This window comes from Aphelocoma coerulescens, assembly GCF_041296385.1.
Source record: "Aphelocoma coerulescens isolate FSJ_1873_10779 chromosome Z unlocalized genomic scaffold, UR_Acoe_1.0 ChrZ, whole genome shotgun sequence".
In the NCBI taxonomy this organism is placed as follows: domain Eukaryota; kingdom Metazoa; phylum Chordata; class Aves; order Passeriformes; family Corvidae; genus Aphelocoma; species Aphelocoma coerulescens.
The window spans coordinates 63,184,085-63,211,587 of record NW_027184085.1 but is presented as its reverse complement, the minus strand read 5'-3'; the positions used below and the strand labels follow the sequence as shown (position 1 = coordinate 63,211,587).

General features: G+C 38.9%; 1 protein-coding gene across 3 annotated transcripts in view; it reads right to left on the bottom strand.

Annotated features, from left to right (window-relative positions):
* The window catches only part of MCTP1 (multiple C2 and transmembrane domain containing 1), a 235,301-nt gene that overhangs the window by 93,062 nt on the left and 114,736 nt on the right, over positions 1-27,503 (bottom strand). For all 3 annotated transcript variants that reach the window (XM_069000758.1, XM_069000759.1, XM_069000760.1), the window contains 5 exons: positions 10,699-10,801; positions 8,530-8,632; positions 8,087-8,188; positions 7,660-7,734; positions 5,990-6,109 (listed from right to left, as the gene is read on the bottom strand). In XM_069000758.1, the coding sequence (XP_068856859.1) occupies positions 5,990-6,109; positions 7,660-7,734; positions 8,087-8,188; positions 8,530-8,632; positions 10,699-10,801 (503 nt within the window). The remainder of the gene's footprint in view (positions 1-5,989; positions 6,110-7,659; positions 7,735-8,086; positions 8,189-8,529; positions 8,633-10,698; positions 10,802-27,503) is intronic.

Sequence of the window (27,503 nt, the reverse complement as noted above, 5' to 3'; positions counted from 1 at the left end):
CCATTTTAGACAACCTTGGGTGGGTGCCCCAGTCACCTGGATGGTGATGGCAGAAATGACAGAGAACCTAAGACAGACACATACTCTTCTGGGACAGCAGCTGGGCAGTACACAAGATGCTCTACATTACTGAAAACAGCACAGGTCTGTGCTTTGGCAATAAATCTCACTGCTAAATGCAAGTATGCATTCACTCTGTGAAGAAAGTCAAATTAAAGTGACTTTTTATAAACAAAATAAAATACTAAAAGAGGCTTTTACATATATAAATATTCCCCTGTCTTTCTTTGTCTCAGATTTGCAAACACACAGTTTGTGAAACAAAAGATGTGGACTGATGACACCAGTTTTTCCACACCAGTGTCATTCGTCATTTGTTATAGTTAAGAAGTGTTTTTTAAATCACAGCTGGTGCTGGTATGTTCTTTCAGTATTAATAGCTAATGGATCTCTATGGTTATATATACCAGGTTCTGCTGGTTTTTTCTTTCCTATTCCACCTTCTAAAACCTGGCACAAAGTATAGCTAAGTGTTGCAAAAAATCTCAAATTTCACTGTAATTTTGCAGAGGTCCAACATTAGTTCTGCTGATATATGGAAAATTAGGAAAAAGGAAACAGAACTTAGAACACTTTTCTTTTTGTCTGCTTTAATTTTGAAAAAAAAGCCCCACCAAACCCCACAGCAGTCTGGTCCACTTCTAAACTGCTGATGAGGATACAGATGACAAAAAGCTGAAAGACTCTTACACATATGTGTAACCTGCATCAGAAATGAATCTTGTTCCTGGCCTTGCCATTGTGATGTCACTTTACCTCTGCAAATCTCTGGAGAACAGGCAGTTTTGACAGCAACAACAATTTTTGGAAAGGCTTTTTTTGGGAGATAAAAAAAGCTTTTGCAACTACCTTACCAGCACTTATTTAAATTTCAAATTCTAGACAAGAGGTGGCAAAGATAATTTGATGATACTTTTCACCCAGGTTTAGTAAAAACAATTTGAAGGTTGTATCCTCAATAATGGTATCCACAATGGGAACATCTACAAGTTTTTTAATATATCTGAAAATTCTGATTCTATTACTATTACAGTCTGGGAAAAAAGGGATAATATGTAATAATTAGGACAAATGCGTGCCAACTCCTGATGGTGTCACATAAGTCTCTCTGGAAACATAATCTTTGTCTTTCATCTTTGAGTGAACATTGCTTCCAAAATACACAGTAGTGATTGCTTCCTCTTTTATTAGGGAAAAGCTAAGCAAATTGACAAAATTGCTTTACTGTCTCATTTCCTTCCTGTTTCCTTTTAATTAATTAATGTGACACCTCCACAACTAAATGGCGTATGTGCAAGAGAACTAACACTTAATCAAAGCAAGGGACACTATTTAATGTCATTTTCACACATGAATTCTGTAATGCTAGAAGACTAAGTGAAGGTGAGTTAGACCTGAAAAATGACTTGGATGCAGGGAGAGTTATTTTATCAATATTTGAGAGGCTGAGAAAGAAAGAAAAGTACTTTCTCTATGTATGCATAAGAGAGAATAATAATAAGAACAGGAATAGGAGACTGTGTTAATAAGAAGCTTTAATTTGAGGCTAACATGTGTGTTCATGAGGTGATGAACTCAGCTTCCAAGTGAGAAAGGAAGTTTATTTTATGAGTAACAGTTGAATGTTCAGGTAGGCAATTAAGCACTTTACCAAGGCCATTTTGGGATACCAAACACTTTGAAGATGATATACTCCCTCATATTTCATGTTTAGTGATCCTCCAAGTAAAATATGTGGTTCTCTTTAGTTACTCAGTTATGAAAAGTACTTTAAAGGTAAGGGGATATTTTTGACAATGCTCATCTTAAACTTTTCATTAAACTTCCAAATTTAAATTTTACCTTTTTGTGCACTCTGACATTTTTGTCTGGCATTTTCATTAATTTTGCAACATACATAGCTGAAATGTTAACTGATCAATACTTTGTCTCTCTCATGTAGCACTAGAGTAAAGCTCCCTAAGGACTACAGAGCAGTACAGAAATTAAATGTGTATCAAATGTTAATGTTAAACACAGCAGTACTTACGCTATAATGACTGAAATGGCTAAAAGAATTCCAAATGGACAGATGGTAGCACAAATTATCTACAATCACACTTCAAGATTAAAGTTAGTCCCATAAAATAATTCATTGATTCACATTGAAGTGTGTTCTTTTACTGATAGCTGCATTGTCCAATTATTTTTCTGCTCATTACAGTGAGAAATGCTAGTATTGGAAAAAAGAATACACACCTTTTTCCCCTCGTGTTGCACCCACTGACATCTATAAGACCACAAATATCTGGTCAGAAGCTGATCAAAATTAGGACCAGTTTAGCTGACATTTCAGTGCCCACAGTGGATTAATCTGAAGAAAAAACATCCACTTTTGCACACTTTATACTACAGTTCTTCTGCCTGAAATGTACCATATTAAATACCAAATTAAAAAAAAAATTAACTGCTAAATACTGCAAAGGTCTGTTTTAAACAGAGAAAAACGTGATTTTATGGCAAAGGCTCTCTACACATTCTGTTTTTTCCCACTGTATTTAGGTTCTTAAGAAGCATAAACATAAGAACATAACACATTCTTGATCAGCCTCTAGACATGTGGTATAATAAAGCTGTTCTGGAACTGAAATACTGATTTAATATTGTTGCTACGCACTTCCTTTATTAAACAGGAAATAAATACAGAAAAGGAGGAGACAATATAGAATTTTCTAACTGCTCTAAGACAAAGTCATATGCTAGCCAGATCAACCTACGGTTCATGACTTATTTATTAATATCTTTCAGTGTCAGAAAAATAACAGCTATTAATACATCACATTAAATCAGCACAAAAGTATAAAAAAATGTATCTTGGAAGGAATTTTTCTTCTGCTGTGAATTACCAAAGCATAGAAAGAAAAGAAATGGAGTGAAAACCCTAAGTCATTCAGACAAAATCCCTAGTGAAGGTAATGAGCTTATGAAGTTTAACAGAAGCAGGTAAATATTGTTTAGTTGAGGAAATGCATAATCTAGAACACTGAAAACTTAACTTCAAGTTTCTGTATCTCTATGTACAGCGTAGGCAACACTGCTCATTGAGCTGATGCCTTCGGACAGGTTTTAGAAAGAATCATCCTAAAACTTTAATACAGCATTTCTGTACCTAAAGTGTCCCAAATAATATAAAAGTTTGAGACAGCCAGGCTCAAGAGTATAAATAATCAGCAAGCCCTTTCAATGAACACTGCTAGCCTTGGTGACTAACAGTGACTCTCCAAGGAGAATGACTTTAAAAAGAACTGCAGTGAAGAGTGCACAAGGCATATAAAGCAGGTAACTGTAGCTTATTATAGTTATCATATTAATCAAGGTTTTCTCTAGGTTCCCAAGAGTAGTTCTCCCTTCCAGATCTATCTCAGCAATTACATTTTTGAAAACTGAGCTATTTGTCCAGAGTTTCTTCACCTGTGGTCCTGTGTATCCCCATCAGAGAGAAAAGCCACATGGTAAGGTACCAGAAAAAAGTATCCATAATTGTAATGCCAAGGACATGGGGCATTGGGAGATATGAAATATCAACCCCTACATATGGAACTTACGTGAAATGACTGTAACTCTGTATCAGGATGTACCCATCACGGTATAGTTTCAAATCCAACAGGACAGAAGAAATGGTTAATTTAAAATTTTACTTCTTGTATGTTGTTTATTAGCCTGCCTAAAGAGCTGAAAACCTCCAGAACAGCCTGTTTCTCATCTCCTTTCTGGCACTGACATTTCACTGTGACATTTTCTAACCTCTAGGAGACAACTTCAAGAGGAGATATAATTTGTATAATAGTGAAGAGATGAAAATGAAACATATATGTACATTTATTTTATACACTCTATTAAATTCACATGTAACCTTAGTGCAAGTATAATTCATCATAACACAAGCAAGTGGATTACTCTCATGATTTCAAGAGCCTAAAAAAGTCCAGAAACCATCTAAACCCAAAGCTTATAATCATGATAAAAATTCACATATATTTGACTTGGCCAGCAAAAACTTCTTTTGCCTGACAGAGGAATTATTTGATCCTTAGAGAGAATAGCATCAGGTCGAAAAGCACAGGATGCATTTTGGATGCAGAACAGGAATACATCTGTACTATCACAGCACTGATGTAAACACAAAAATCTACTACAACACCTACATAGCAAAATACTGTAAGAAAACCAAGAAAATCAGATTTTTGATATATATGTCTCTATATATAGATAGGTATGAAAAATATGAATATATCTACAAAAATATAATCAGGGACATGTTTCTACTGCAATACACTCGAAGAAAAGTACATACTGATTATTGACCTCCCTACTCAAATTCTATGCTTTATGTACTACTACTTATTATGACACTGATTTTTTTCTTGACCAGAAAAAAATTACAGTTTAACAGTAACACAACTTCTTCCTTGGCCACAGCAATGCGCCATAGGAAAAAGAAAATTAATTTGCCCAAAGAATAGGATGTCTCTCCATTTTCCTTTCTTCTGCTGGCAACAGCTGAGTGTTCCATATCCATATTAAAATACAGCTTAGAGTGATGAATACTTACTAACTGGAGCAGTAAGAGCAATATAAACATTTGAGTTTTATGTTGAAACTTGCATTTTCCCATGAAGTGTTGATAACTTTTAACTGAAATCATAGATTGCCTTTCTAGAGTAAACAGTATTTAATCTTTGCACATAGTGCCATTACTACAGACATCAGTACAAGTACAAACCCCTGATTCTTTGAAGAGCACGTGTATATCCTGTACTCCCAACAAACATGGTAACCAAGCACTGACAGCGTGCTGCCATCCTTGACAGGCACAAGGTGGTTTAACAAGCGACACAGTACAAATGGAGCCCCCTGGAACAAGAAACTTTCTGCAAAACAGCACGACTTGGTGACACACCCAACTACCCCATTTCACTGCACAGCCAGCTCCAATGCCTGGTTTGTTTTCTCCAAAATTGAGGCACCTGACCTTCAGGCACCCAGGTGAAAAGTACTGTCACCAGACAATTTGTCTGTAATTACTCAGTTATACCGAAACCTTTCCCTTTTCATAATCATGGTGGAGAGGCTCCTAATCTCAGTATTTCAGCCAATTTAATAAATTTAGATAATCCAGAAAGTATGTCCATGGTTACATTCTCCTAGTGGGATTCTAATCAAAAAAATAAATTGGGAATCTGGCCTTGTTAGTAGCTCTTATGATTTTCAAAATAAAGAGATATTTATCTGGGTAACCCAATGCAATCTACAGTTATGCTTGGAATTTTCAAAATTTAACAGAAAAATAAAGGTTAATACTAATGAAGATAATGTTTATGAAGAAACAGCAGTTTTGTCTAAATAGCTAAAAACAAATTAACTAAAAACCATTCACTAAAAACTATGACCAGAACTTGCTGACTAAAAGGTGTTAATTTGTTTGCGTTAATGGTTTTGAAGCTGGGTTTTTTTATTTTGGTGGATTTTTTTATCTAGGAACACCACCTTTGAATAATTAATAATCAAAAATATTTTAAGATTCATTATTCAATATACAAGGGGACCAAACAAAATTTAACGGAAGTAATTTGCAAGAAGCTTAAAATATATTATCCATAGTTCACTGACTATTTTGATTTGGATCACCTGCTTGTAACTTATATAAGCAATTACATTTATACTATATATATAGAGTTATAAATTTTAAAAAAACCACTCCATTTTGTTTGTGTGACATTTTAAACTTAATTGCTTTTTTAAAATACTGAGTAAACATGACTTATGGTATCATCATAATGCAAAGTTTTAAATAAATTAAATAGAAACCTCCACATCTACACAGTATTGTCTCTCAGTCCAGAACACAAACACACTGTGATGATTAAAAATAGTATAAAGAATATCATACCAAAAAAGCAGCTAGACTTCTTGGTGGAGAATCCCAGTCAAAACAACTGCTAATATAGCACACAGCAGAAACGAGCGCCATGATACAATGCTTCATCCGGATAAAGTTCCTTAACAGTAGCTGTTAAAAAGAAGAAAGAATGAAAATATTTTTCATTCCTTTTCATTCAAGTGTTTCAGGAGACGCTCATGCTAACAATACTGTCTCAATTTGGTGAAGGCTGAGAAAATATTAAGCTCTCTAGCTCACAAATTGAGCAAGTTAGTTTAAAATCTGAGGCTTCAAAGAGGGAGAATTTTTAATTGTGTCAACTGGTATTTGTCGAATTTAATTCTATATGTATAAAAACTGTTCAGCATTAAAATGCCACTTGAAAAATTTCACAAATTATTTTGCTAATTAGATTTCAGTTTTATTAAGCCTTTCTTAACAAATGTTGGCCTTTTAAAAAAAATGATGCTGCAGGACACTAACCTGAAACCACGCAACATTACTGCTCTAATATAATTAAGATATTTGCACCATTTAATGTTTGCTGTAATGTATTTTGAAAACACTGTTTTAAGTATTTACCAAAGTAATCTGCATACTTTCAAATTATATATATGTAAGAAATAAGAGTTCTAGGTTTTGATTCAGGAAAATGTACTTAAATCCTCTAAAATGGCAACACACTTCACCACAAAAAGTGAACAAACCAGTGAAGGATTTGTGTGCTGAATCGCATAGAAAATGATCACTCCTCCTGCCATCTGCAGAAGTCACAATGCCATTTTCTTTTATGAAAGTGGGAAGAATAATGAATATTGAGGAAAAGGCTTTGCTACGTCTTTGCTGGAATAGTAGTGCAAAATGCAGCTTTAGTAACTGCATTACTCAAAATTGCAAATAAAGAAATATTTTGCCTCTTGAAATGTTTTTTTAAATTAATTATATCATACACTGATATAAAATTCATTCAGCAGGTAATTTAAACCATGTTCAAGTCTACAAGCTTTCAGAAATAAAGAAAACAGTTCTGAGACCTTTGACTTTTCACTGAAAACAACAAAAATCTTGTTCCCATAGTCCAACCAATTCTCTCCATATAAGTTTCATCATTTGTGGAACATGAAAAACTGAGTCCAAAGCAGTTCAAGTGAAGAAAAATATGTGGGTTTAAATTATTTTTTACCAAAGCATGAAAATTGTGTGTAGCAAAAATATCCAGTAGAAAAGAGTTGAGACATTTCCTACTCCTGGGATTCCAAAGAGTTTTAGTCTGCTTTCACCTTTGATTCAAACCTTACTCAAGTAACTTGTTTAAAATTTGGCTAAATGAATGCGGACTCTACCCTGCAACAAATGGAGAACTTTTGGGTCAAAGTTAACAGCAAAAATTTATGCAAGACTTATTTTACATGCACCTGTGCAATAATCTGATATGTGCGAAACCTGATGGTTTCAACTGTGTTCTTATTCATGTATTTCATGGAAATTAGGCAGCAATTTATAGAGGAGACACATTAAACCCATGTATTTTGTTTCTGACTTCTCAACCTATCATATTCTTTTGTAAACATGTAATGAAAATGTTATTCTTTACTCTCAGCAGTATGATACCAGATATTTGAATGTGCACACTTGATATTACAGATTTTAGAAGGGATTAGTGTTTCCTTACTCTGTACCTGTTTAGACAGTCTGTCTTCGTCTTCAATGTACTTCTGTTCTTTTGGCATTAAAGTTCGTATGCTGGCTTTCACCTATGCATTAAAATGTGTGTCAGTATTTCAAGTTCACTTGCTCCTTACTAATAACGCAAGCTTCAACTCGCAGAATTTACTAAGTTTCAAAGTCATGGCTGCCAAGCTCAGGACACATAAGCATACAAAGAGACAAGAGTTGCTGCTCTGTACATTAGCAGCAATAGCAGCAATAGCAGCAACAGCAACAAAAAGAGTGGGTGTGCCAAGCAGTGGCAGAAGAGTATTCTGTAGCATACATCAAGGCTTAGAGAAAATGAGGAATGACAGAAATTCTCTACAAATCAGGAACAAAAGCTTTCATGAAACTGAACTCTTTAGCAGTACAAAAAAACCCAAAGTTAAGACTTACAGCATTAAAAATCACATCTATTTCAAGATAGATGACCCCCTTTGTTGGCCCTGTCAGCTGCTTGTTTTTCAAGACGTAGGCTTTCTGTTCACCATTTTGAATCTGCAGGAAAAGGACATGACAGCCGTCTGTCTCGCGGTCTCCGCTGAATACACCCCCCCGGTGACCCCTGACCCCCAGCTGCTGAAACTGACAGAGAACCCAAAACAACTGTGGCAAGTCTGACAAGTACCTGTTCATTACCAGGACCGAGTCTGTCAGGAAAAATTAACTATCATGGGATTCAACATGGCCGTGAATAGAGTATGTTAAAATTTTAGTGTTCTTATTACAGACCTTGGTTGAGAAATGACAGACTCAGAGCTGCAAATTTATTTTTTTTTCTCTTTTCCCCCTTTCAGCAGGAAAAATTCAGAGCGGTATGTCAGGTGAATGAAGCTTACAGACAGCAATGGTATAGCAACTTTGCCTAGAAAGTCAGCACTTCGATCGCGGTCTTCGTCGTAAACTGTCACTTCAAGCACCGAGTGGATGTCCTTTATATTGCTACAAAAAGAGAAGTACACACACAAGAAAGAAGTCACTTACACCAGTGGGTACCAAGGACAAAACTGTAAAAGGTTAGCACAGATACCCGTCTATTTTTCCAAGCCATGGAGGAGAACTGAACTTAAGTAAATGACACATTTCTGCATATAACCAAAATGCTTTCTAAGGGCTCCAATGATTACTCTTTCTCTCTCTCTGCATGGCTTTTCCAACTGAAGGTTTCTGAAGGATGTTGCTTTAAATCTCCTACCTGGGATTTGCACTGCCTGACCTGGAAGGAGCAGCACTGGGGGATTTACAGCCACTAGCAGGAGGACTGAGAGCTTTTAAAAGCTACTCTTAAACGCTGCTACCCTTGTGGCAATTCTTACTGCAAATACTGTGAAACCTGTAGGTTTGTTAGTGGAAATAATTACAAGCTACAAGGGCATATCCTTGCACTTAGAACAAGCTCTTTATTTCGGAAATCCTTGTTTAATTCAAATACACAACAAATTACAGCAAATATGGAACAAATTACAAACAATATGGAACATTGCATCTCTCAGGTACAACTGAGGAAAAAAGAATGCAAGCTATTAAACACTCCATTGCCACGCACAAGAAATGTCACTTTTTTGGGTGAAAAATTAATATTCCTTGTTTGATTAAAAATAATTATTTGAGAGAACTCATGTTTGATTGAATGGCTGATCCGGGAAATAAAAATTCATGCAAAGCAGTTTAGCTTCAGTAAAATATGCTCCTCCAGATGATGGACTGCTAGCCCAAAAATTAGTTATGAAATCTGAGGATAAATGCAAATGTACATAGAACGAAGGCCTTGAAAGCCTTTAGAGGTTTTCTATTTGATTTCTGATTAGTCTTTTGTCCTCTACAAATCCAGGCAATTCCTTGCGCAGAGAACACTGTCGAGAAGTAGAGGATGATTAGATACTGGCTCTATTAATAAATAATAATAAATATATTAATGAACAATTTGGCATGGTTTTGCAGATACAGAAATGAGAATTACAATAATAAGCTGTTGAAAAGTACAACTACTGTGAGTTTTTTTCTTTTGTTCTGAATTCCTTTCTGAGAGCTCACTGCAGGTCAAGAAAACCTGTGGATGCTAAATATGTGAATGACAAATCTAGAGGGGAAAACAAAAATTAAAATCACACTGAGTTTTGAGATAAAGGGCAAAATAAAGCATTTTCATGCACGATAAAATTAAGTAAGTGTACACAAAACTAAAGCTTCTACTCATTTTGCAGAGGATTGTTACTGATTTCAGCAGCAGTGAGACCTGCAATGATAAGTTTTTTCTACTCATTGGTGTCATATTACAGTCAGATAGCGAGAAGGGAGAAAAAAAAGGCAATTGAGCAAGGCAAACAGCAAGGACATTTTGTTTGTGGAAGACTTTTTTTTCTATTTTGTCAAAGCCTTTTAGTGTCTTCAAAAGAACACAAGGATAAAAGAACCAATCACATCACTTCCCAATAAACTGTTCTAGACTGCATTTTACCCAACAGCTGAATTGTACTAGTAGGATACTCAATGGTATTGTGAGAAGTGCAGCTGGTAAATGGAAACAAGAAGTGGAAAGTATTTCATCATAATTCAGAGGAGTATAAATGCAAATAGAATTTCTAACTTTATGTAGTTATCTAATGATTTTTACAGTTAACAACCACATTTTAATGAAGGTCATAATCACAGTATCTTTTTTCCCCCACTCTAAACTTCAGGGGCAAATCCATCACACTGGATTTGGCCCCTGAAAGTCTTGCTGAACCTAACAGGAGTCTGGTGTGCATAGAATTACTCACACCTGGTTTCCAAGAAACAGACCTGGCATCTTTACATTTAAAATGATGTCACCTCTTTAATTTTTTTGGTGGTTTTAATCCTCAAAATGCATTCAGATGTTCAGTTTAGAAATATCAGTATGTCATCACTATTCTTCTTTAGAACTACCACTAAGTATTTTTTATCCCCCTCCAACACCCTCACCTCCAAAAAGTGACCAAAACTCACTGCCCATCCGTTCCCCCAATTTAAATACAAACACCTACAATGTGAAAATTTTGTTCCATTCTGGATTGAGGTTCCTGTAGACAGTATGTGTCAGCAGTCTGTCATTGTTCAGTTCAACTACACAAAATGGGTCACTTTTACCTGTAAAAGAAAATTTGGAATGAATTTTACGAGCTACAAAAACAAATGGTGAGCAAAGTTTAAATAAAAACAAGTTTGGGGGGTTGTTTCTCATTTTCTGAGCTTCACTGTAATGGTCTGCACTATATTCAAGATATTCATAACAGGCTACTCATCTCCATAACCTATTTACATTCTTTGCTAAAAGAACAATTCCTTAGTCTTAAAAAAAAAAAAAAAAAAAAAGACAAAAAATCACTATACCAACTCTTCTGATGAAAAACAGCATGTTCCTAAAGGTTGCCAGGCACCCTTGTGAGACAGCTAAGAGAACTTTACTTCAATGGTACCAGTTCTCCATTGACTTTAAGGATAACATAATGAGAGTATTTTGGTAAGAAGGAAATGTATTATTCTGTATTATTTGTAACAACATAGCACCTACAAAAATTATCCAAAGACTATTATGCTGTATTATGTTTCACACTGTAAACAAATCCTCTCCCTAAAATCAAAGAATCTTAAAGACAGCCTCATATAAGAGCCTAACATAAGACAAAGTGGGCAAGTACAATCAAACAATGAGATGATATGGGCAGGAATGATGGGCTGTAGTCACAGCACAACAGAAAGTCAGACATGGTTGATATTTTATTATATGTTAAAGCATAATCAAGTAGTTTTGGTTATATTTAAAAAGAGGTCCCTCAGCATGAAAGCCACCAAAGGAGAAAGTAAGAAGTTGCTGCTTTGAAAATGCATCAAGCAAGATAACGGAAATGGATATGGAGGATTATTTCTTTTCCTTTAAAGAAAAGGAATTGACAAAGCAAGTGTTCATGTGTGTGTGTGTTTGTGTGTGCTTATATATGAAATAGGCTGCTTACAGCAAAAGACTGCAGGTGAACAGTGTGTAGATACTAAGGAAAGCACAAAAAACCCGGTAATAACTGCAAGTTTAGTGGTAAACCATTAAACTGACACTACGACACTAACCTTTTCAAGGTTTGTTTTTGGAAAGGAGTCATGGTTTAAGCCCACCTGGAAGCTGCTCCCCTCTTCCCCAACCCCTCTCTCAGGTGAGAGAAACAAAAGACAGAAATTATGGGTTGAGATAACAACTTAATGGAAACACCAATGAGATTAGAAAACAAACAGTAACTTTCCACACCTGCACTTTTTCTCCCCAAGACCAAGACAATGAAAAAAACTACAATGGCAGACAAATCCTACAGTCAGGACCAGGACCAACCCACTACTCCACTTGCCACACACTCCCCCAGAAAGGGAGAAAATGTGAAGAAGAGAAAGGGAGAAAATGAGAAGTGCTGCTAAACCTCTGCACTGTCCCTGTTTTCCTCCACCAGAAGCTGTCCTCGGTTGAGGTGTATTCTATTACCATCCTCATGAGCTGTTGAAATCAGATGGGGCAGTGTTTCCTTGCCTCCTCCCCCCAGACTATCTTGCTGTTAATGGCCCATCATTGTCCTGCTGCATGACTCAGAGATAACTCCCTCCAGACTATCTTCTGTTAACGAGCCTAATCAACACTTGGCCTCATGACTCATTACCCCATTGTGAGATGCTCCAACCAGAGGGAGGAACCAAGCATCCCATCGTGGATATAACTGGGACTCTGAGCACCAAAGGGACGGGGGTTCCACTGGATTTCCAGAGGACAGGAGCTACACAGCCACCGCTGGACTTTCTGAGGAAGAGCAGACCCCTTCTACTACAGGATCACCACTTCAGAGGATTGCAGCCACCATTCCACCAGACTGCTACCACTACCCTGCCTAATAGGGACTCAGTTTCCTTTTCTTTAATTTCCATTAAATTGTTATTCTGACTTGGTGCCTCTCACTGGTTTGTTTTCAAACTAGCACAGAAGCCATGACCTCTTCATCTCGGAAGTGAGACTCCATGACTTCCACCTGCCAGCAATGATTTGAGTGGTACAGAATAACAATCTAGACAGGCCTACATGGTTCCAGGCTCTGCCCTCACACATCTTTGGCCTAAACTAGGGCAATACCCACTCCTTATTCTATACCATCTACATCATAGCCAGAGCCTACACCTTCCAAGTATTTACAAAGATATATACACTAAAAAATATACACAAGCATAGGTATCATTTCCATTGTCAATGGTTGTCCCTCCAAGATGTCTGTTGTGTTCACTAAGTCCATGCCTGTGGGTTCTGTCCTAGATGTCTTCCAGGGCAGGAGGGCTGCTGTGCTGTCAGGTGGTTGCAAGGTGCATCATGAGCTCATGACTGGTGTATCTGGAGCAGTCCATACTCACTGGCCATGGTAGTTATGGCACACAGCAGCAGGGTCATTCAGACACCAACATTACATACACAGTCTGACATTACAGACTATTCCCACTCAAAAATCAAGTCCCCCTGAGGTACACATCGTGTTTCCCCATCCATCTGCATCCCCCACCAAGAGTGCTCAAATGCTTGAGCAAAAACAATCCCATGGGTGGGTTTGCCTTTGCTTGAGGCAGGACTAATCCAAACTGTGTTCCCCAACACATTTCTCATGTGTACCATGGGGACTTGACTCCTTTCTACAGTATGTGGAGGTTTTGATTGGGTAGGGCCAGCTTGACTGGGAGAGCCTCGGGCGTTAATTAACCAGGTGCCCTTCGTTAAATGTAGATCCCAATGTTTGAAGGTCCCACCACCCATTGCTTTCAATGTGGTTTTTAACAGTCCATTGTACTGTTCAGTTTTCCCAGAGGCTGGTGCATGACAGGGAATATGATACCCACTCAATACTGTGCTCTCTGGCCCAGGGGTCTCTGAGGTTAGTTTTGAAATATGTCCTGTTGTACAACTCAATTTTCAATTCTTTCTGGGGTGCCATATCACCACAGGACTTGATTTCAAGGCCCAAGATGGTGTTCCAGGCAGTGGTATGAGCCACAGGGTGCATCTCTGGCCATCCAGAGATGGCGGTTCTTTACACCATTGTCAACACGTAGCGCTTACTCTGGCAGATTTGCAGAGTGCGATGTAATCAGTCTGCCAGGCCTACCCATATTTATATTCTGACCATCATCCACCATACCACAGGGGCTTTACTTGCTTGGCCTGCTTGATCACAAAGCCTGTTTCACAGTTATCAATCCCCTGGGAAATAGTGTCCATCATTAAGTCCACCACTTGACCATGTGCCCATCTATATGTTGCATCTCTTCCCTGATGGCGTGAGGCATCATGGGCCCACTGAGCCAGAAAAAATTCACTTTCATGTTGCCAGTCCAGATCCACCAGGTACTTTAATCTTGGCAGCTTAATTCACTTGTCTGTTCTTGCAATGCTGTAGCCTGACTCTTGAGTACATGTGCATATCCATGATACAATTTTACAGCCAACTTCTCTACACAGGCAGTGACATCCTCCCACAATTCAGCAGTCCAGATGGGTTTACCTCTGCACGGCAATTAGTCTTCTTCTATTGGTCTAATCACCTCCACAGAGTGTTTGCTACCATCCATCAGTCAGTGTAGAGGTAGAGCACTAGCCATTTCTCTTGTTCAGCGACATCTAAAGTCAGTTGGATGGCTTTCAGCTCTGCATCTTGATCCACTTTGTCCCTCACTACCTGCTGCGACTTGCCACATAGTACTGCATATGGCAGCTTTCCATTTTCAATTTGTCCCTACAATACAGCAGGAACCCTCAGAGAAGGGAGTGTATTGCTTTTCATTTTCAGGTAGCTGATTATATCATCTCCTCAGCACGCCACCATCTCTTTCTCTTATGATGATGATGATCCAAGATTTTTGCCGTCAGGACAGTTTATGGTAACTTCCAAGATCACTTGGTGATTTGGGTTTCCTGTTTGAGCTCCATCTGTGATCGGAGCGATCCACTTACACTATGTAGCATCAGTGGTATGATGTGTTGAAGGAACTTTCCCCTTGAACATCCCACCCAGCACTGGCAGTTGAGGTGCCAGAAAGAGCTGTTCTTTGGTGCCAATCACTTCTGAAGCAGCTTGAACTCCTTCATATGCTGCCAAGACCTCTTTTTCAATTAGGATGTAGGCCTCAGATCCTTCGTATCCCTGACTCCACAATCCCAGGCTTCATCCATGAGTCTCCATAGGTTATTTTTGTCGGACTCCAGAAAGGAGCATTCTCCCTAGTTACAGCGTAGAGCACATCTTTCCCATCTTATCTTGTGGCCCCAGGGCTACTGCACAACCAATCTCCTGTTTAATTTGTTCAAAAGCTTGTTGTTGTTCAGAACCCCACTAGAAATCATTCCTCTTTTGTGACACATGATAAAGAGGGTTTGCAATCTGACTGTTGGCATTCTCCAAAAACCCACAATGCCTAGGAAAGCCTGTATTTCCTTCTTGGTGGTTGGTGAGGACATAGCTGGTACTTTATTGACCGCATTGGAACCTGATGACTCCATCTCACCATTTTACTCCTACAAACTGAATTTCCTGGGCAGGTCCCTTGATGTCACTTTCCTTTATGGCAAAACCAGCTTTCAGGAGGATTTGGATTATCTTCTCCCATTTCTCAAGAACTTTCTCGGCTGTGTTGTCCCACACAAGGACATACTTAATGTCTTGAAAGTGTTCTGGAGCCTCACCCTTTTCCAGTGCAATCTGGATCAGTTCAAGACAAGGAGTAGGCCTGGGTTTCCACCCCGAGGATAGTCAGTTTTAGGTGTACTTGACAGCAAACTGTGGCCTGCACTCTGCTGCCAGAGGCATGGAAAAAAACACATTAGCAATGTCAGTGGTGGCACCACTTTGCTGCCTTGGACTCCAGTTCATACTGAAGTTCCAGCACACCTGGCAAAGAAGCGGTCAGTGGTGGTGTGACTTTATTCAGGCCATGGTAGTACACTGTCAGTCTCCACTCCCCACTGGACTTGCACACTGGCCATATAGGACTCTTAAAGGGTGAGCAAGTCTTCCTGACCACTTCTTGGCTCTCCAGTTCAGGAATCACTCATGGATGGGGGTCACAGAGTCCCAGCTGGAGTGGTGTGGTCAGTGGTGCACTGTTGTAGTGATTGGTACCTGTTGTTCTTCAATCCGCAGCAGACCCACTGCAGAAGGGTCCTCTGAGAGACCAAGTAAGGTGTTCAGCAGCCTAATTTCCTCTATCCCCACAGCAGCTACCCAGAAAGCCCAGCCATGTCCTTTTGGGTCCTTGAAATATCCCCTCCTGAGGTAACCTGAGCCAAGGATACTGGACGAGTTTTAATGTGGTGTTTTTTCTACTCTTTCTTGCTTACATTAGTTTCCAATATAGTCAGCTGATGGGATACCCTCATCACCCCAGAAATGGAGATAGATTCTGGCCCTACATATCTTGATGACATCAGGGTACACTGTGTGCTGGCGTCAACTAAGTCTTGATACTCCTGTGGGACTGACATGCCAGGCCATTGGATCCACACAGTCCAGTAGATACTATTGTCCCTTTCCTCCATCTGGCTGGAGGAAGGGCCCCTCTAATTCTGGTCATAGTACTTGTTCCCTGTTCGTAAATATGGTCTGGAGGTCCCTTCAAGGGGATTGAAACTAACATCAGCTCTTTGGTCTGAGGACTTGCCCACTGGAAACTGGAGTAGCATCTCCTCCTTGAAGAACTTTCTGCAGTGGTTGTTCTTCCTCTCAACTCACATATCCATGCTGCCAGGGCAGAGGTGGGTTTTTTATCCCACTTCCTCTCTGTGGTCATGCAGGTAAAACCACAGGTTACCTTTTGGTGTGTACCCTCTCTCTGGGGGCTGCTTGGTCCCAATAGCAGAGACTGCTATTGTCCATACTGATGTGGTGTGGGACATGTTTTCTCTAGTTTCCTAAATTTTTTTTATTCTGTCTTCAGTCTTGGACAGAGCAAGGAAAAGGAGGAAGAAAAATATGATCTTCTGATTGCTGGAGCCAGGGTATCACCTAAAGCACTGTTTGCTCCCCTTTCATGGACGTCAATGCCAGTGAGTTGGCGTACGATGATGATGAGCTCCATACAAACTTCTGCCACATGGATTGTGTACACTGGACCTCATCTGGATCTACAGGGGACTGCTCCTTATTTGAATCCCTATAGATTACCTCCAGCACAGCTAATTCTCTCAGGTACTGGATACCTTTGTCCACGGTGTCCCACCTGCCTGGGTATACTACTAGATCATCCTTGAGAGAATACCTTTCTCTCACACTTGAAAGGAGTCACCTCCAAAGGCTGAGTGTTTCTGTCCTCTTCCAAATGCCTTTGTCAACACCCACATCCTGGGGAAGGGATCCCAGGTGCTTGGCTTCACTACAGTTTAGTTTCATATCATTGGCTTCAATATCTCAGCATCAGACCAGGCAGGTCAGTAGGGGCTCACCCAATTGGTGGCTGAAATCTCTTCAGATATATCACAGCTCACCCAGGGATATGGATTGGTGATTATCTCTGGCCCTGCCTCTTCCTGCTGTTCCAGGATGAAGGTCCTGCTTCCTCTGCATCCCTATGTGAACTGATATGGTCTTGGGTTTCTTCTTTTGTACAGGGGCAGCTGCTACCAGCACAGGTTGTTCCTCTGGTTCAGCTGCAGTTTGAGTGGCCGTGGTGCCTGTTGGTCTGCTTTCCTCCTCCTCCCCCTGAGGGTGCTCTCTAGTGAAGAGCAGTTTCTGAAAAATTGTAGCTAGGGCTCAAGACACTGGAAAAAGTTGCTCCTCTCTGGAGCTGTCACAGCATTTTCCTTGCCACTTTAACAAGATGCTGTAGTTGTTGAGAGGTGACTTCCAAACTATTGGAGCAGAGAATTTCCTGCAAAACTGGCCCATTTTTTCTCACATTCCATGGTACTCATGACTATGCATCCTCCAGGCAAATCTCTGAATGACCTTCATAGAAATCTCTTTTGTAAATCTAAACACGGTGTAGACCAATTGAGGAGACCTGGCAGAATTAGCAACAAGATCATGCTTTCCTTAACATCCAAAGGGAAGTCAAAATTCTCAAAAGCTGCTGTAAGCCTGAGGGAAGAGGGTGAAAGTCTGGGGAAAATCATCCTCCCTTGCTCCCCCCCACAGGCCTGGGCCTAGTATGATTTTATTTATGAATTCCCAAAGGTAGCACCCAAGACCAGGGCAGAAGAAAACACTGAATACACATCCCAAGTGACCCTCATTGCCCTTGATATTATCATGCCATAAGCTGCCATCACACAGTGCATCAACAAAGAAATCCTGATTACTCTCCCAGCTCTCAAAAAGAGCACTGTAATGGGCACATAGTGCACATGCAGGAGTATACACAGGGTTCGGTACCACACACAAATGAAAAGGCAAGCAATATTGGAAGCATGAGGCTCCATACTTCATACAAAATACCTAGGTAAAAATTGTTTCCAACCAATTCTCTATAGATTTATTGTAATCTCAACCCTCAGGCCCCACACTGGATACCAATTAAAGGCTGTCATGGTTTAAGCCCACCTGGAAATTAAACCACAGGCAACAGCTTTTCTCCCCCCCCAACCCCTCCCGCAGGTGACAAACAAAATCATGGGTTGAGATAACAACTTACTGGAAAGACCAATGAGATAAGAAGCAAACAGTAACAGTGTAGAGGGTGATTACATGCAAAATGCTCACTGAGTCCCATGAACCACCTCCACAGACAGTGCCACCCCACCACTCCCTCCACTACGTTTTTTCCCACAAGCCTGAGACAATGAAAAACAATGACACACAAACTTTCCACACCTGCACTTTTTCTTCCCAAGACCAAGACAATGAAAAAAACCACAATGGCAGACAAATCCTACAGTCGGGGCCAGCACCAACCCACGACTCCAGTCACCACACACTCCCCCAGAAAGGGAGAAAATGGCTGCTAAACCTCTGCACTGCCCGTTCTCCTCCACCAGAAGCCATGACCTCTTCATCTCGGAAGTGAGACTCCCTGACTTCCACACGCCAGCGATGATTTGAGTGGTACAGAATAACAATCTAGACAGGCCCACATGGCTCCAGGCTCTGCCCTCACACATCTTTGGCCTAAATTAGGACAAAAGGATAAGAAGAAAAGTAGACACCTGAATCTGATGCTTAAGAACAGCTTGGCTGTCTGAAAAAGGAGCTCTCCAAAGTGGTAGGAAGGAAGGGTGATGGGATGGGTATCTGCAGGGTTTCAGGACAATCCTGAAATTTCCTAGAAGGTTAAAAAGGGGTAGCGAGGTAGACCTAAGGAACACCTATGATGGAAAGAACACTAACGAGAACATGAGGGGTATGGTGGGAAGATCTCTTTCAATAAAGAGGTAATAAAGGGAAGCAATCACATTGTGGACTAAATTATTTAACTAATATTTCAAATTATGACAGTAATGGCAAGAGCTATAAATGCTCTCCAAGACAGAGACATGCTATCCTGCTTTTATATTTTTATTTTCTCCAGTAACTGAAGGGAGTAACCTTTGCCTTTGGCAGAGTACAAGTGTACACATTATTTTCATGTAAGTAGAAGGCCGAACAACAAATTGCAGCTGCCTGGACCCAAGGGAACTTTGTCTGATGTAAATGAACAATTGAGTTGCATAGTACCTCCTGGCTTGCTCTTTTCTCCAGACTTTTTTTTGGGAAGTAAACTGTTCAAAATATATTGAATGTTGACATTGGCCTTCCACAATTAAATCTAGCATACTATACAATTGTATTTCACAATGTCTTCAATAATTGTGTATTATTTTTTCATGCATTATTAGAAACCATAAATTGAGTAGCTACAGTAGCTACATTAGTGGGGCTACATTAATGATATTAGGGAAGCACATAATTTGTTTCACACCTTATACAAATGACAATGAAATCAATACTTAGACAAAGCTGTCTAGGGACCACATCTCCCAAACTGCAGTATTGATTTTGACTACATCAAGGGTTGATGTGCATATTATTAACTTTAATGATAAAGAATAATTGTTTTAAACACATTGTGAATCATAGTTGATTAATGTTTACCTTGTCTAGAAAATCATATATTGCTGAATGTTTCCCATTGAAAAATGATTCAATTCATTAGTCAGCAGAAATGGATGTGCCACACATCTCAAGGTTTTCCTACTTCATGAGGCTAAATGGTAGTAGGAAACCTAAACTATTTATATTACTGGAGTTCTTTAGCTTTCAGTATTTGAAAAAGAAGCAACCAGAAGATAGTTAAAATAACAAGGCAGCACTGACACAGCAGGTGGACTACTACATGTCATTTTTTGAAGTATTATCAATCATATTTGCAGATGGTGGTGCAATGTGAGTTGAGCTTATGAAACATATACAGACACAGGAAATTTACATTGCAGCATATACAGGCCATCGCTTAGAAATAAAGAGAGGGTATTTACTACATTTATTTATTTTCTGTGCATCTTGGCATGCACTTTTTCAATGACTCTTCTTATAGATTTATATGGGTATCAATCAATAATATGTAACATTAATTACAGAGATCCTCAATCAGAACAAAGACAAACGGTTTTCAGAAATGAAAAAATCCCTCATTGACAGTCAACGTTTCATACCTCCTTTCTCCTATGATTTGAAAATATTACAAGAACAAATTTGAATAGAGGCAATATCATGAAATGGTTCAATGGAAGGTTCAAATACCATGGCTGACAAAGTCTCCCAGCTTTGAACATCTCTGCTAAGGAATATTGGTTTTATCATATAAAGAGGTTATGAAGTTCCCATATGCACCTTCACCACTGCCTACGGGCACTTCTTCCATATGCTAAAACACTCATAACCAAGATGGGCATCTGAAAGGCACCACTCATTGCTGACAGGCTAAACATAAGGTATGTGCAAACATTATTAAAACACTAACACAAATAAATAAACATGATCCAGAAAGACAAAGACAGAGCAATGCACGAAGACTTGAAACTCATACCTATCTATCTATCTAATCTGTCTATCTATCATCTTTCAAGTTGTCATTATTAGAAAGAGTAACTGCAATCTTAACTCTCACTGACAGCCTTGGCAACCTGCTGCATTTGCAAGAGTGTTCCAAATTATGGGATCATTCCCAATGAAAGCCTTAAGAGAGCACTAAAATAGTAAAAAATGTCCTTAGGTCTCCTTGGTCTCTAGGAGGACCCAAAAGATCCAACATCACTATATTATTCAAAACCAGTATCTTAAGCACAACACACTCTAACAAAGGCAGCTTCAGACAACTTTTGTCAGTTAATGTGATTAGTTATTTCAAACAAGAGATACAGAAACGGTTTTCCTCATTTTTATATAAAAGAATCACACATGTTCAGAAGAGTATGTGCTCTCCCTCTATCCTTTCTAAAAGTATCTGATTAGACTTGTGCTGCCTATGCTCAGTTATATCAGTTATATTATATTGTCATGACAATGCCTTTCACTATAGACTAAACGACAACTGTTGTATATAAGTGTATATAACCTGTCATATGTCAAGAAATTCCACCAAACCCTCTGTATCTACTGAGGATCTTCCAACTAGCAATCCCTGTTCTGTGCTTTTTGTAGGCCTCCAGCTACTGTTCCAGTGACTTTACAGACATTTAGCTATTGATCAGGCAGACATCCACAACAAACTTCTGAATACAATCCTAAGCATGTGGTCAGTGCTGTACAAGAGTAAGATGACCATCACCTGCCTAAGGCACACATTAAAAGCATGCTCCCAGCAGCACCAACACCAACACTGAAAATTTTGAGTATCCCATGACCACAGTGGGGCTAACTGCTATCACACCTTACCACTGATTGCAGGAATTCATGATAAAAGTAGGTAGCAATAAGACAAAACACATCTTTCAACTTACTGAAATCAAACTTGCAGAAAACCTCAATACAAAAATCTCATTTATGCACTCTGTTGCAGTAAGGTCTCATGCTATTTGGTCTCTACTTGGACAGTCCTAAGGGCTCCTGAAATTATAGAAATAAACTGCTAATATACATAATATACATAATATACATAATATGCATAATTGGAAGGAAAAGCAACTTCTCTTTTGACAGATCTCCCTCACTCCTTTTCCCCCTTTACCCATTATAGAACTAGACTATCTGAGAATGAGCTCTAGGAGTTCTACTCCGTAATGTATGCCACCACTGGAAAAACCCTAAAGAACTATTTGTCTTTTGAAGCTTTGAATTCTGTCTTATATTTATCTTTGAAGCTTTTGAATTTTAGGCCACATGTTGCATCTAGTTTGACAGATATCCTTGTTTGTGCTATGCTATGTCTTTAGACATTGCAAGACCAGAGCACAAATTGAGATTACCTTACTTAGATCTAAGAAAAGTATTTTACTTCAGTCAGCAGTGTGTCCCTCACACTGCACATCATGCACACATTAATTTAATTTAGTCTTTTATTTCTCATCTTATTTCTCAGAACTACCACATGTCCCTAGATGAACTGTACACCCATAACCTGCAATCAGCCCAAAAAAGAGCCTTTCCAAAAAGAGATAACAACCAGGAACAAGAGATGTGTTATTTGTTGTTTTCTTCAAAACTCAAAGGCCCTTAGAGCCCAGGAAGTCCTTGACAAACAAATCAAAGTTAGTTGGCAGCTCAGATTCATTATCTGTTTTGGCTGGTCACCTAAATATTTTTCTCCTGCAAGAAAATATTAAATGCACTTTTTCATGATGGACAAGAGACCTAAATAGTGACTGATAAAAGCAACCTTTAACTGCTTCTCAAAATAGTTAGAAAATCAAAACAACAAAGCCCTAATCTCCACACAATTTTAGCTTCTGGATTTTCTTCTCAGGTAGCCACAGCACCACATTGCCTGTGTTTTTTAGTGGAAAAGTCTGGGAAAGGCCCTTTCCATCAGTTCAAAACCACAGGACTTTCATCTGGCACTCTATGCTGAAATTAATAAAGAAGCACCAAACCTATCAGGTGACTTGTGAACCCTCGTATAATGATGGTCATGGGCTGGTGGACTGGTCTCACACCCACCACTGCAGCCTACCTTCCAGGCTGGAAGTGAGGTGAACTGTCCAATGTAGGGGGCAGGTACAACAACAAACCATTGGGGGTCATCTCAAATTCAACTACGAAAGTACTACTTTTTCACAAGAGATGGTAAAGACACATGACCAATTCAGATGCAAGGATCTTTTATTTGTCTAATTATGAACTTTATTTGAGTGTTAGAGCTATCAAACTGCAATATGATATAAATTATATTTCTGGGCAATTTATATAGACCTGTCCTTCAATGGTCCCCAACGTGCAAACTGTCCAACATAAATATGATTCTTGGCAAACTGTTTTCCAGCAAAAATTAATTTTGAGACATAGCAGTTCTTTCAAACACTTAATTCAATATAATTGCGCTTTCGCACTCACTTCCTAGCTCCACTTGTACACAAAGCAGACTCTTCTTTGATGAAAAGCTGTCAAATCTTAAATTTGCCCATCTTGTTTGCCATGTTTTGTAGAATTTCAACTGTGATTTTTTTTATTATAAAACTCTATTAAATACAGGCATTTTTCTCCAGAAAACTGCATGTCATCTACATGTTAACCAGTTAATATTGTAAAACAGAAGACTTTAGTAAAAAAAAAAAAAAAATTGAAACATCTATGTTTTATGCAGTAGGAAAATTCTCTGTTTTAGAAAGGAAGAAAACACTTGTGTACAGTAATAAACATCATGCTTTTCTACTGTTGATCACTGAAATTCCACTGAATCCTGTAGAAAAGAAAATGAAAAATCATAAAGACCATCAGTCACTGCAGAAAGGCTTACTCTCTTAATTAAGGCTGCCATGGGCTCTTCATAGGAATCACCATTGATGTAATTTCAGAGTATATGCAAGCAAGAGAGCGCATAGCAGATCTACCTGTCCTCTAAAACTTATTGCACTTCTTATGTATTAACTCACAAGGAGCAGCAGATAGCATTGGGTTAGATACCCATAAGTCTTGCAGAGGTACTTCTATCATGGCTATGGAAAACATGCAATGCTTCAGTAAAACTCCAGAGAAACAAATAATTTTATAATTTTGCCATTTCACAGTTCATAAAGTTACAAAAACTGATAAAAAGTCAATTTCAGCATTAGCTACACCATGAATCAACTTTAATCAGATCACTAGCCTTATTCTAAACTAAGTATTATATTATTTTTGCATTATTGATACTACATTACCAAATTGAACTAAAAATGCTTTGGACAGTTAAAAAACTTGATAAGGAATTTCAATTCCATTTCTACATTTAGAAGTCAAGTTCTCAAACCATAACTTCACAAAGTTCAGCCAACATTAACATGGCTATGAAAGCCAAAATATTGTTTGAATATTTCATAGGCTATTATGATTCTCCCCTACCTCTGGCCATGCCTATCCATTACGGATCTAAGTCCCCACAGCTAAAAAGGCCTTTATTTTTTTAGAAGACAAGGCAGCCAGTTCATGACTCTGGGGGGCAGTGCCACTCATGCAGACACTAATGTCACTAATGTTGTTCCAAGCTCCCTGCCAGCCAGCTGCTTGCAGCAGAACAGTCAGTCTGACCTTTGGCCAGGAGGAGGAATGGCTCAATAGCATGAGAAGCTGCCTTATCTAATGGATTAAGTACAGAACCCAAGTGAAATGCCACCTTTGACAAGGACTTGCTCTGTTGGCCTTAGCTGAGGCAGTTAACCTTTCTTAGTTTTCCATCTTTAAAATAGGAATTATAATTCCACTCTATCTGTGCTGATGCAAACATGTTGCAACAGACTGATACCATGAATGCCTGAGGTATCTTACAAGGCAAGTCAGTGTAAAGCCACAATGAAGTTAAACTCATTTCCACAGAATATTTCCAGAAAAAAAAATTAATCCCAAGCTATCTTTTCACTGTATGTATAATTATAAATGCTATGTTTAACAAAAAATATATTTTAATAAAATATCTTTAAAAAACATCTTTTAAATCCTGATTTTTCCATTACTATGCTAGAACTGGTACTTAAAATCCAGTAGCTTTGCTGTACATGATATTGGACCAAAGTCTCCAGGTGACCTATATGATAGGACTTGATGAAATATTTTATCTACCATAGAATACTGCCCATCTACTAGATTTTTGTATTTTGTGGAGATAGTTCAAGTGTATATTGAAATCTGTTTGCACTAATTGACAGAGCAAATTACTTTTGGAACCGTATTTCCAAAGGGCCTGTGAATTTATTCCTTCAATTTTATACGCATGGGCTTCCATAACTTTGGGAATTTAATGTTTGTGTTCATCACTCTGACATTTCCTAGCATTTGAAGAACCATTTCAGAGACCATTTTTGCACATGTGATGTTAGGACAGCTTAGCAGGACAGATTTTAGAAAAGACATTTACATTCAGCACAATTAGCTGTCTTGGTGTCTTCATCCTACTTTCAAGCACTGTAATCAAAATCTTAACATGGAATTTTCTTAGAACAGAGGCTGACTTCCAGACATAAAACTGAAAAAGAAAAAAAAAGGAAATCTGACTCATTTTCCATGTTTAGTTTCTCTTCTTTAGAGGAGAAAAAGCCTGAAAAGCTTTTGAAAACAAACCTAAACATCACCGAGCTCTTTAGTAAAATCTCTCTGATACTCTGATATATAAGGTTCTGAAATCACACTACGCAGAAAAAACACAGACAACTGACTAATAATGAGGACAGAAATACAAATAAATTTACTTCTAATGAAGACTGAAGACACAGTAATCAAAGTGTTAAAAATTCATTTCATGCACATTTCATTTGCCTCTTAGCTGATATTTATCACATAATTCTGTGAGAAAGTGGAGGCCTAAGATGCTCCAGATAAATGTCTCAATTAATTGTACAGAGGTAGCCCTCTTTGAGCTGAACCAGAGCTGTGAGCTCTTTATTAAAAGCACTATTCTGTAGCCTGTAACCTTGTTCCTTGACTCCTCTCTAGTTTCCAATTTAAACAAGTCCCCATGCGGCCCACTCTAAAGGGCTTTGTCTCCCTGTCATTGTTATGAGAGCCAAGGCATCCTGGAAGTGTGAAATCAGACCTCATGAGCTGAACGGTTCCCCAGGGAACACAAGACCTCTCAGAAGGTCAAAGTCATGGGCTGGACCATCTGAAAGCGTCTGATCGCTGGTCTGTGACACAGCAAGAAGGATGGGGGCAGGGGAAGAAGGGAGCCAGGGGGCTAGAATTGAACACATCTTAATTAAAGCCCAAAGACTACAAAACAAGCTATTTTCTACTCAGGCCATCTTATGGAGCTTGAGTTTTGCTCTGCTAATGAATCTGAACTGCTATTATTCCTTAAAACCAGCACTTCTGCTGAGATCGATCAAACCCGTGGCACATCTTTTCCCACCCTGCTTACTTTTTATCAATGGTAAGGCAGAGATTTTGAATTTTATTTCACGACACAAGGAAAAGCAGCAATGCATCTGCCCCAGTAAAGGAGATACAGGCACAGCCTTGAAAAGCCAGCAGCCTTCCACTACAACCCACCCATACCTGACTACGCTGCAGAGGGAATATATGTATCTGACTATCGCCTAACACTAAACTATATCACCCTGAAAGGCTTATTGCTTTACTACCCATAATTTATATGGGTTAGGTGAAAGCCATATGCATAAACGTCAGAAGCCAACTGTCATGATGAGTCCATTATACTTTAGGTTTTACTGAACCATCAAAAAATCTCTTCACATCAAAGGATGTTACAGCAGCCACAGCACCTATCCTGCCAGGGCTCTACAAGCAGCCAAATCCTTGAGAAAGACTGATAGAGATACCACAAGCAAGCAAAGATGTATGGAAACAGGAAAATAGCTTCTTGTAGCTCAGGATTTAGAGAGAAAGCAGCCATGCACTGAATAGCTAAAACACAATGGAAGATTCAGTTGAAACTTTCTTCTCAGACAGAGAAGGAAAAAGTAAACTTCATTCCCAATATCTTTCCATTCATTAGATTACAATTTCCAAAAATTATGCTAAAATTATGCTAAAAAATAATTTCCAGAAAGGTGTATTTGCTGTGACCACAATTTCCAACAGAACATAATGTTGCATTGGTAGAATCCCTAAAATTCTGTATTGACCATGGAATGACACTGTTTTTCTAGGGGAAACAACCTCAGAGACCCAACAATTTTCCCAAAGGCCCTGGTCCTGAAAGATACGCTATTTTTCAGCTCTACCAAAAACCAAGGTGAGCTTTCAAGCACCAGTGAGGAGTCTCTCAACCCCTCAGTCATTCTTTCTCTCCTCGACCTCCTGGCAAGTGGGTTGAGCAAGAAGTCTGTCTGACTGTTCTTTTCTGGGGTATTTTTAATATCCAGTTATGGCTTGTTCCAGCAGCACCACATTTCAAAACTGGTAATTTCTACTTGCTCCCCTGCCTACAACTTAAGTGAAATTTCAGCTCATCCTGGCACCTTATTCATTGCATGTACATGTGAGGGGGGTTGTAAGCTGAGACCCGAACCACCGCCCTTAATCACTCTGTTTTAAAAAAAAAAAAATCTGTACTAACCTTAAGGATTTGAAGCACACCGTCCAACATTAGACTACTGAAACTGGAGGAAAATAACTGCCTTTGGCTATCAACAATTTATTAGGGGCTTAACTAAACTGATCTACTGCAGCAGCATTCCACTGAGTGAGGCTATGAGCTTTCGGAAGAAAGGAGTAGAATTGAGGGT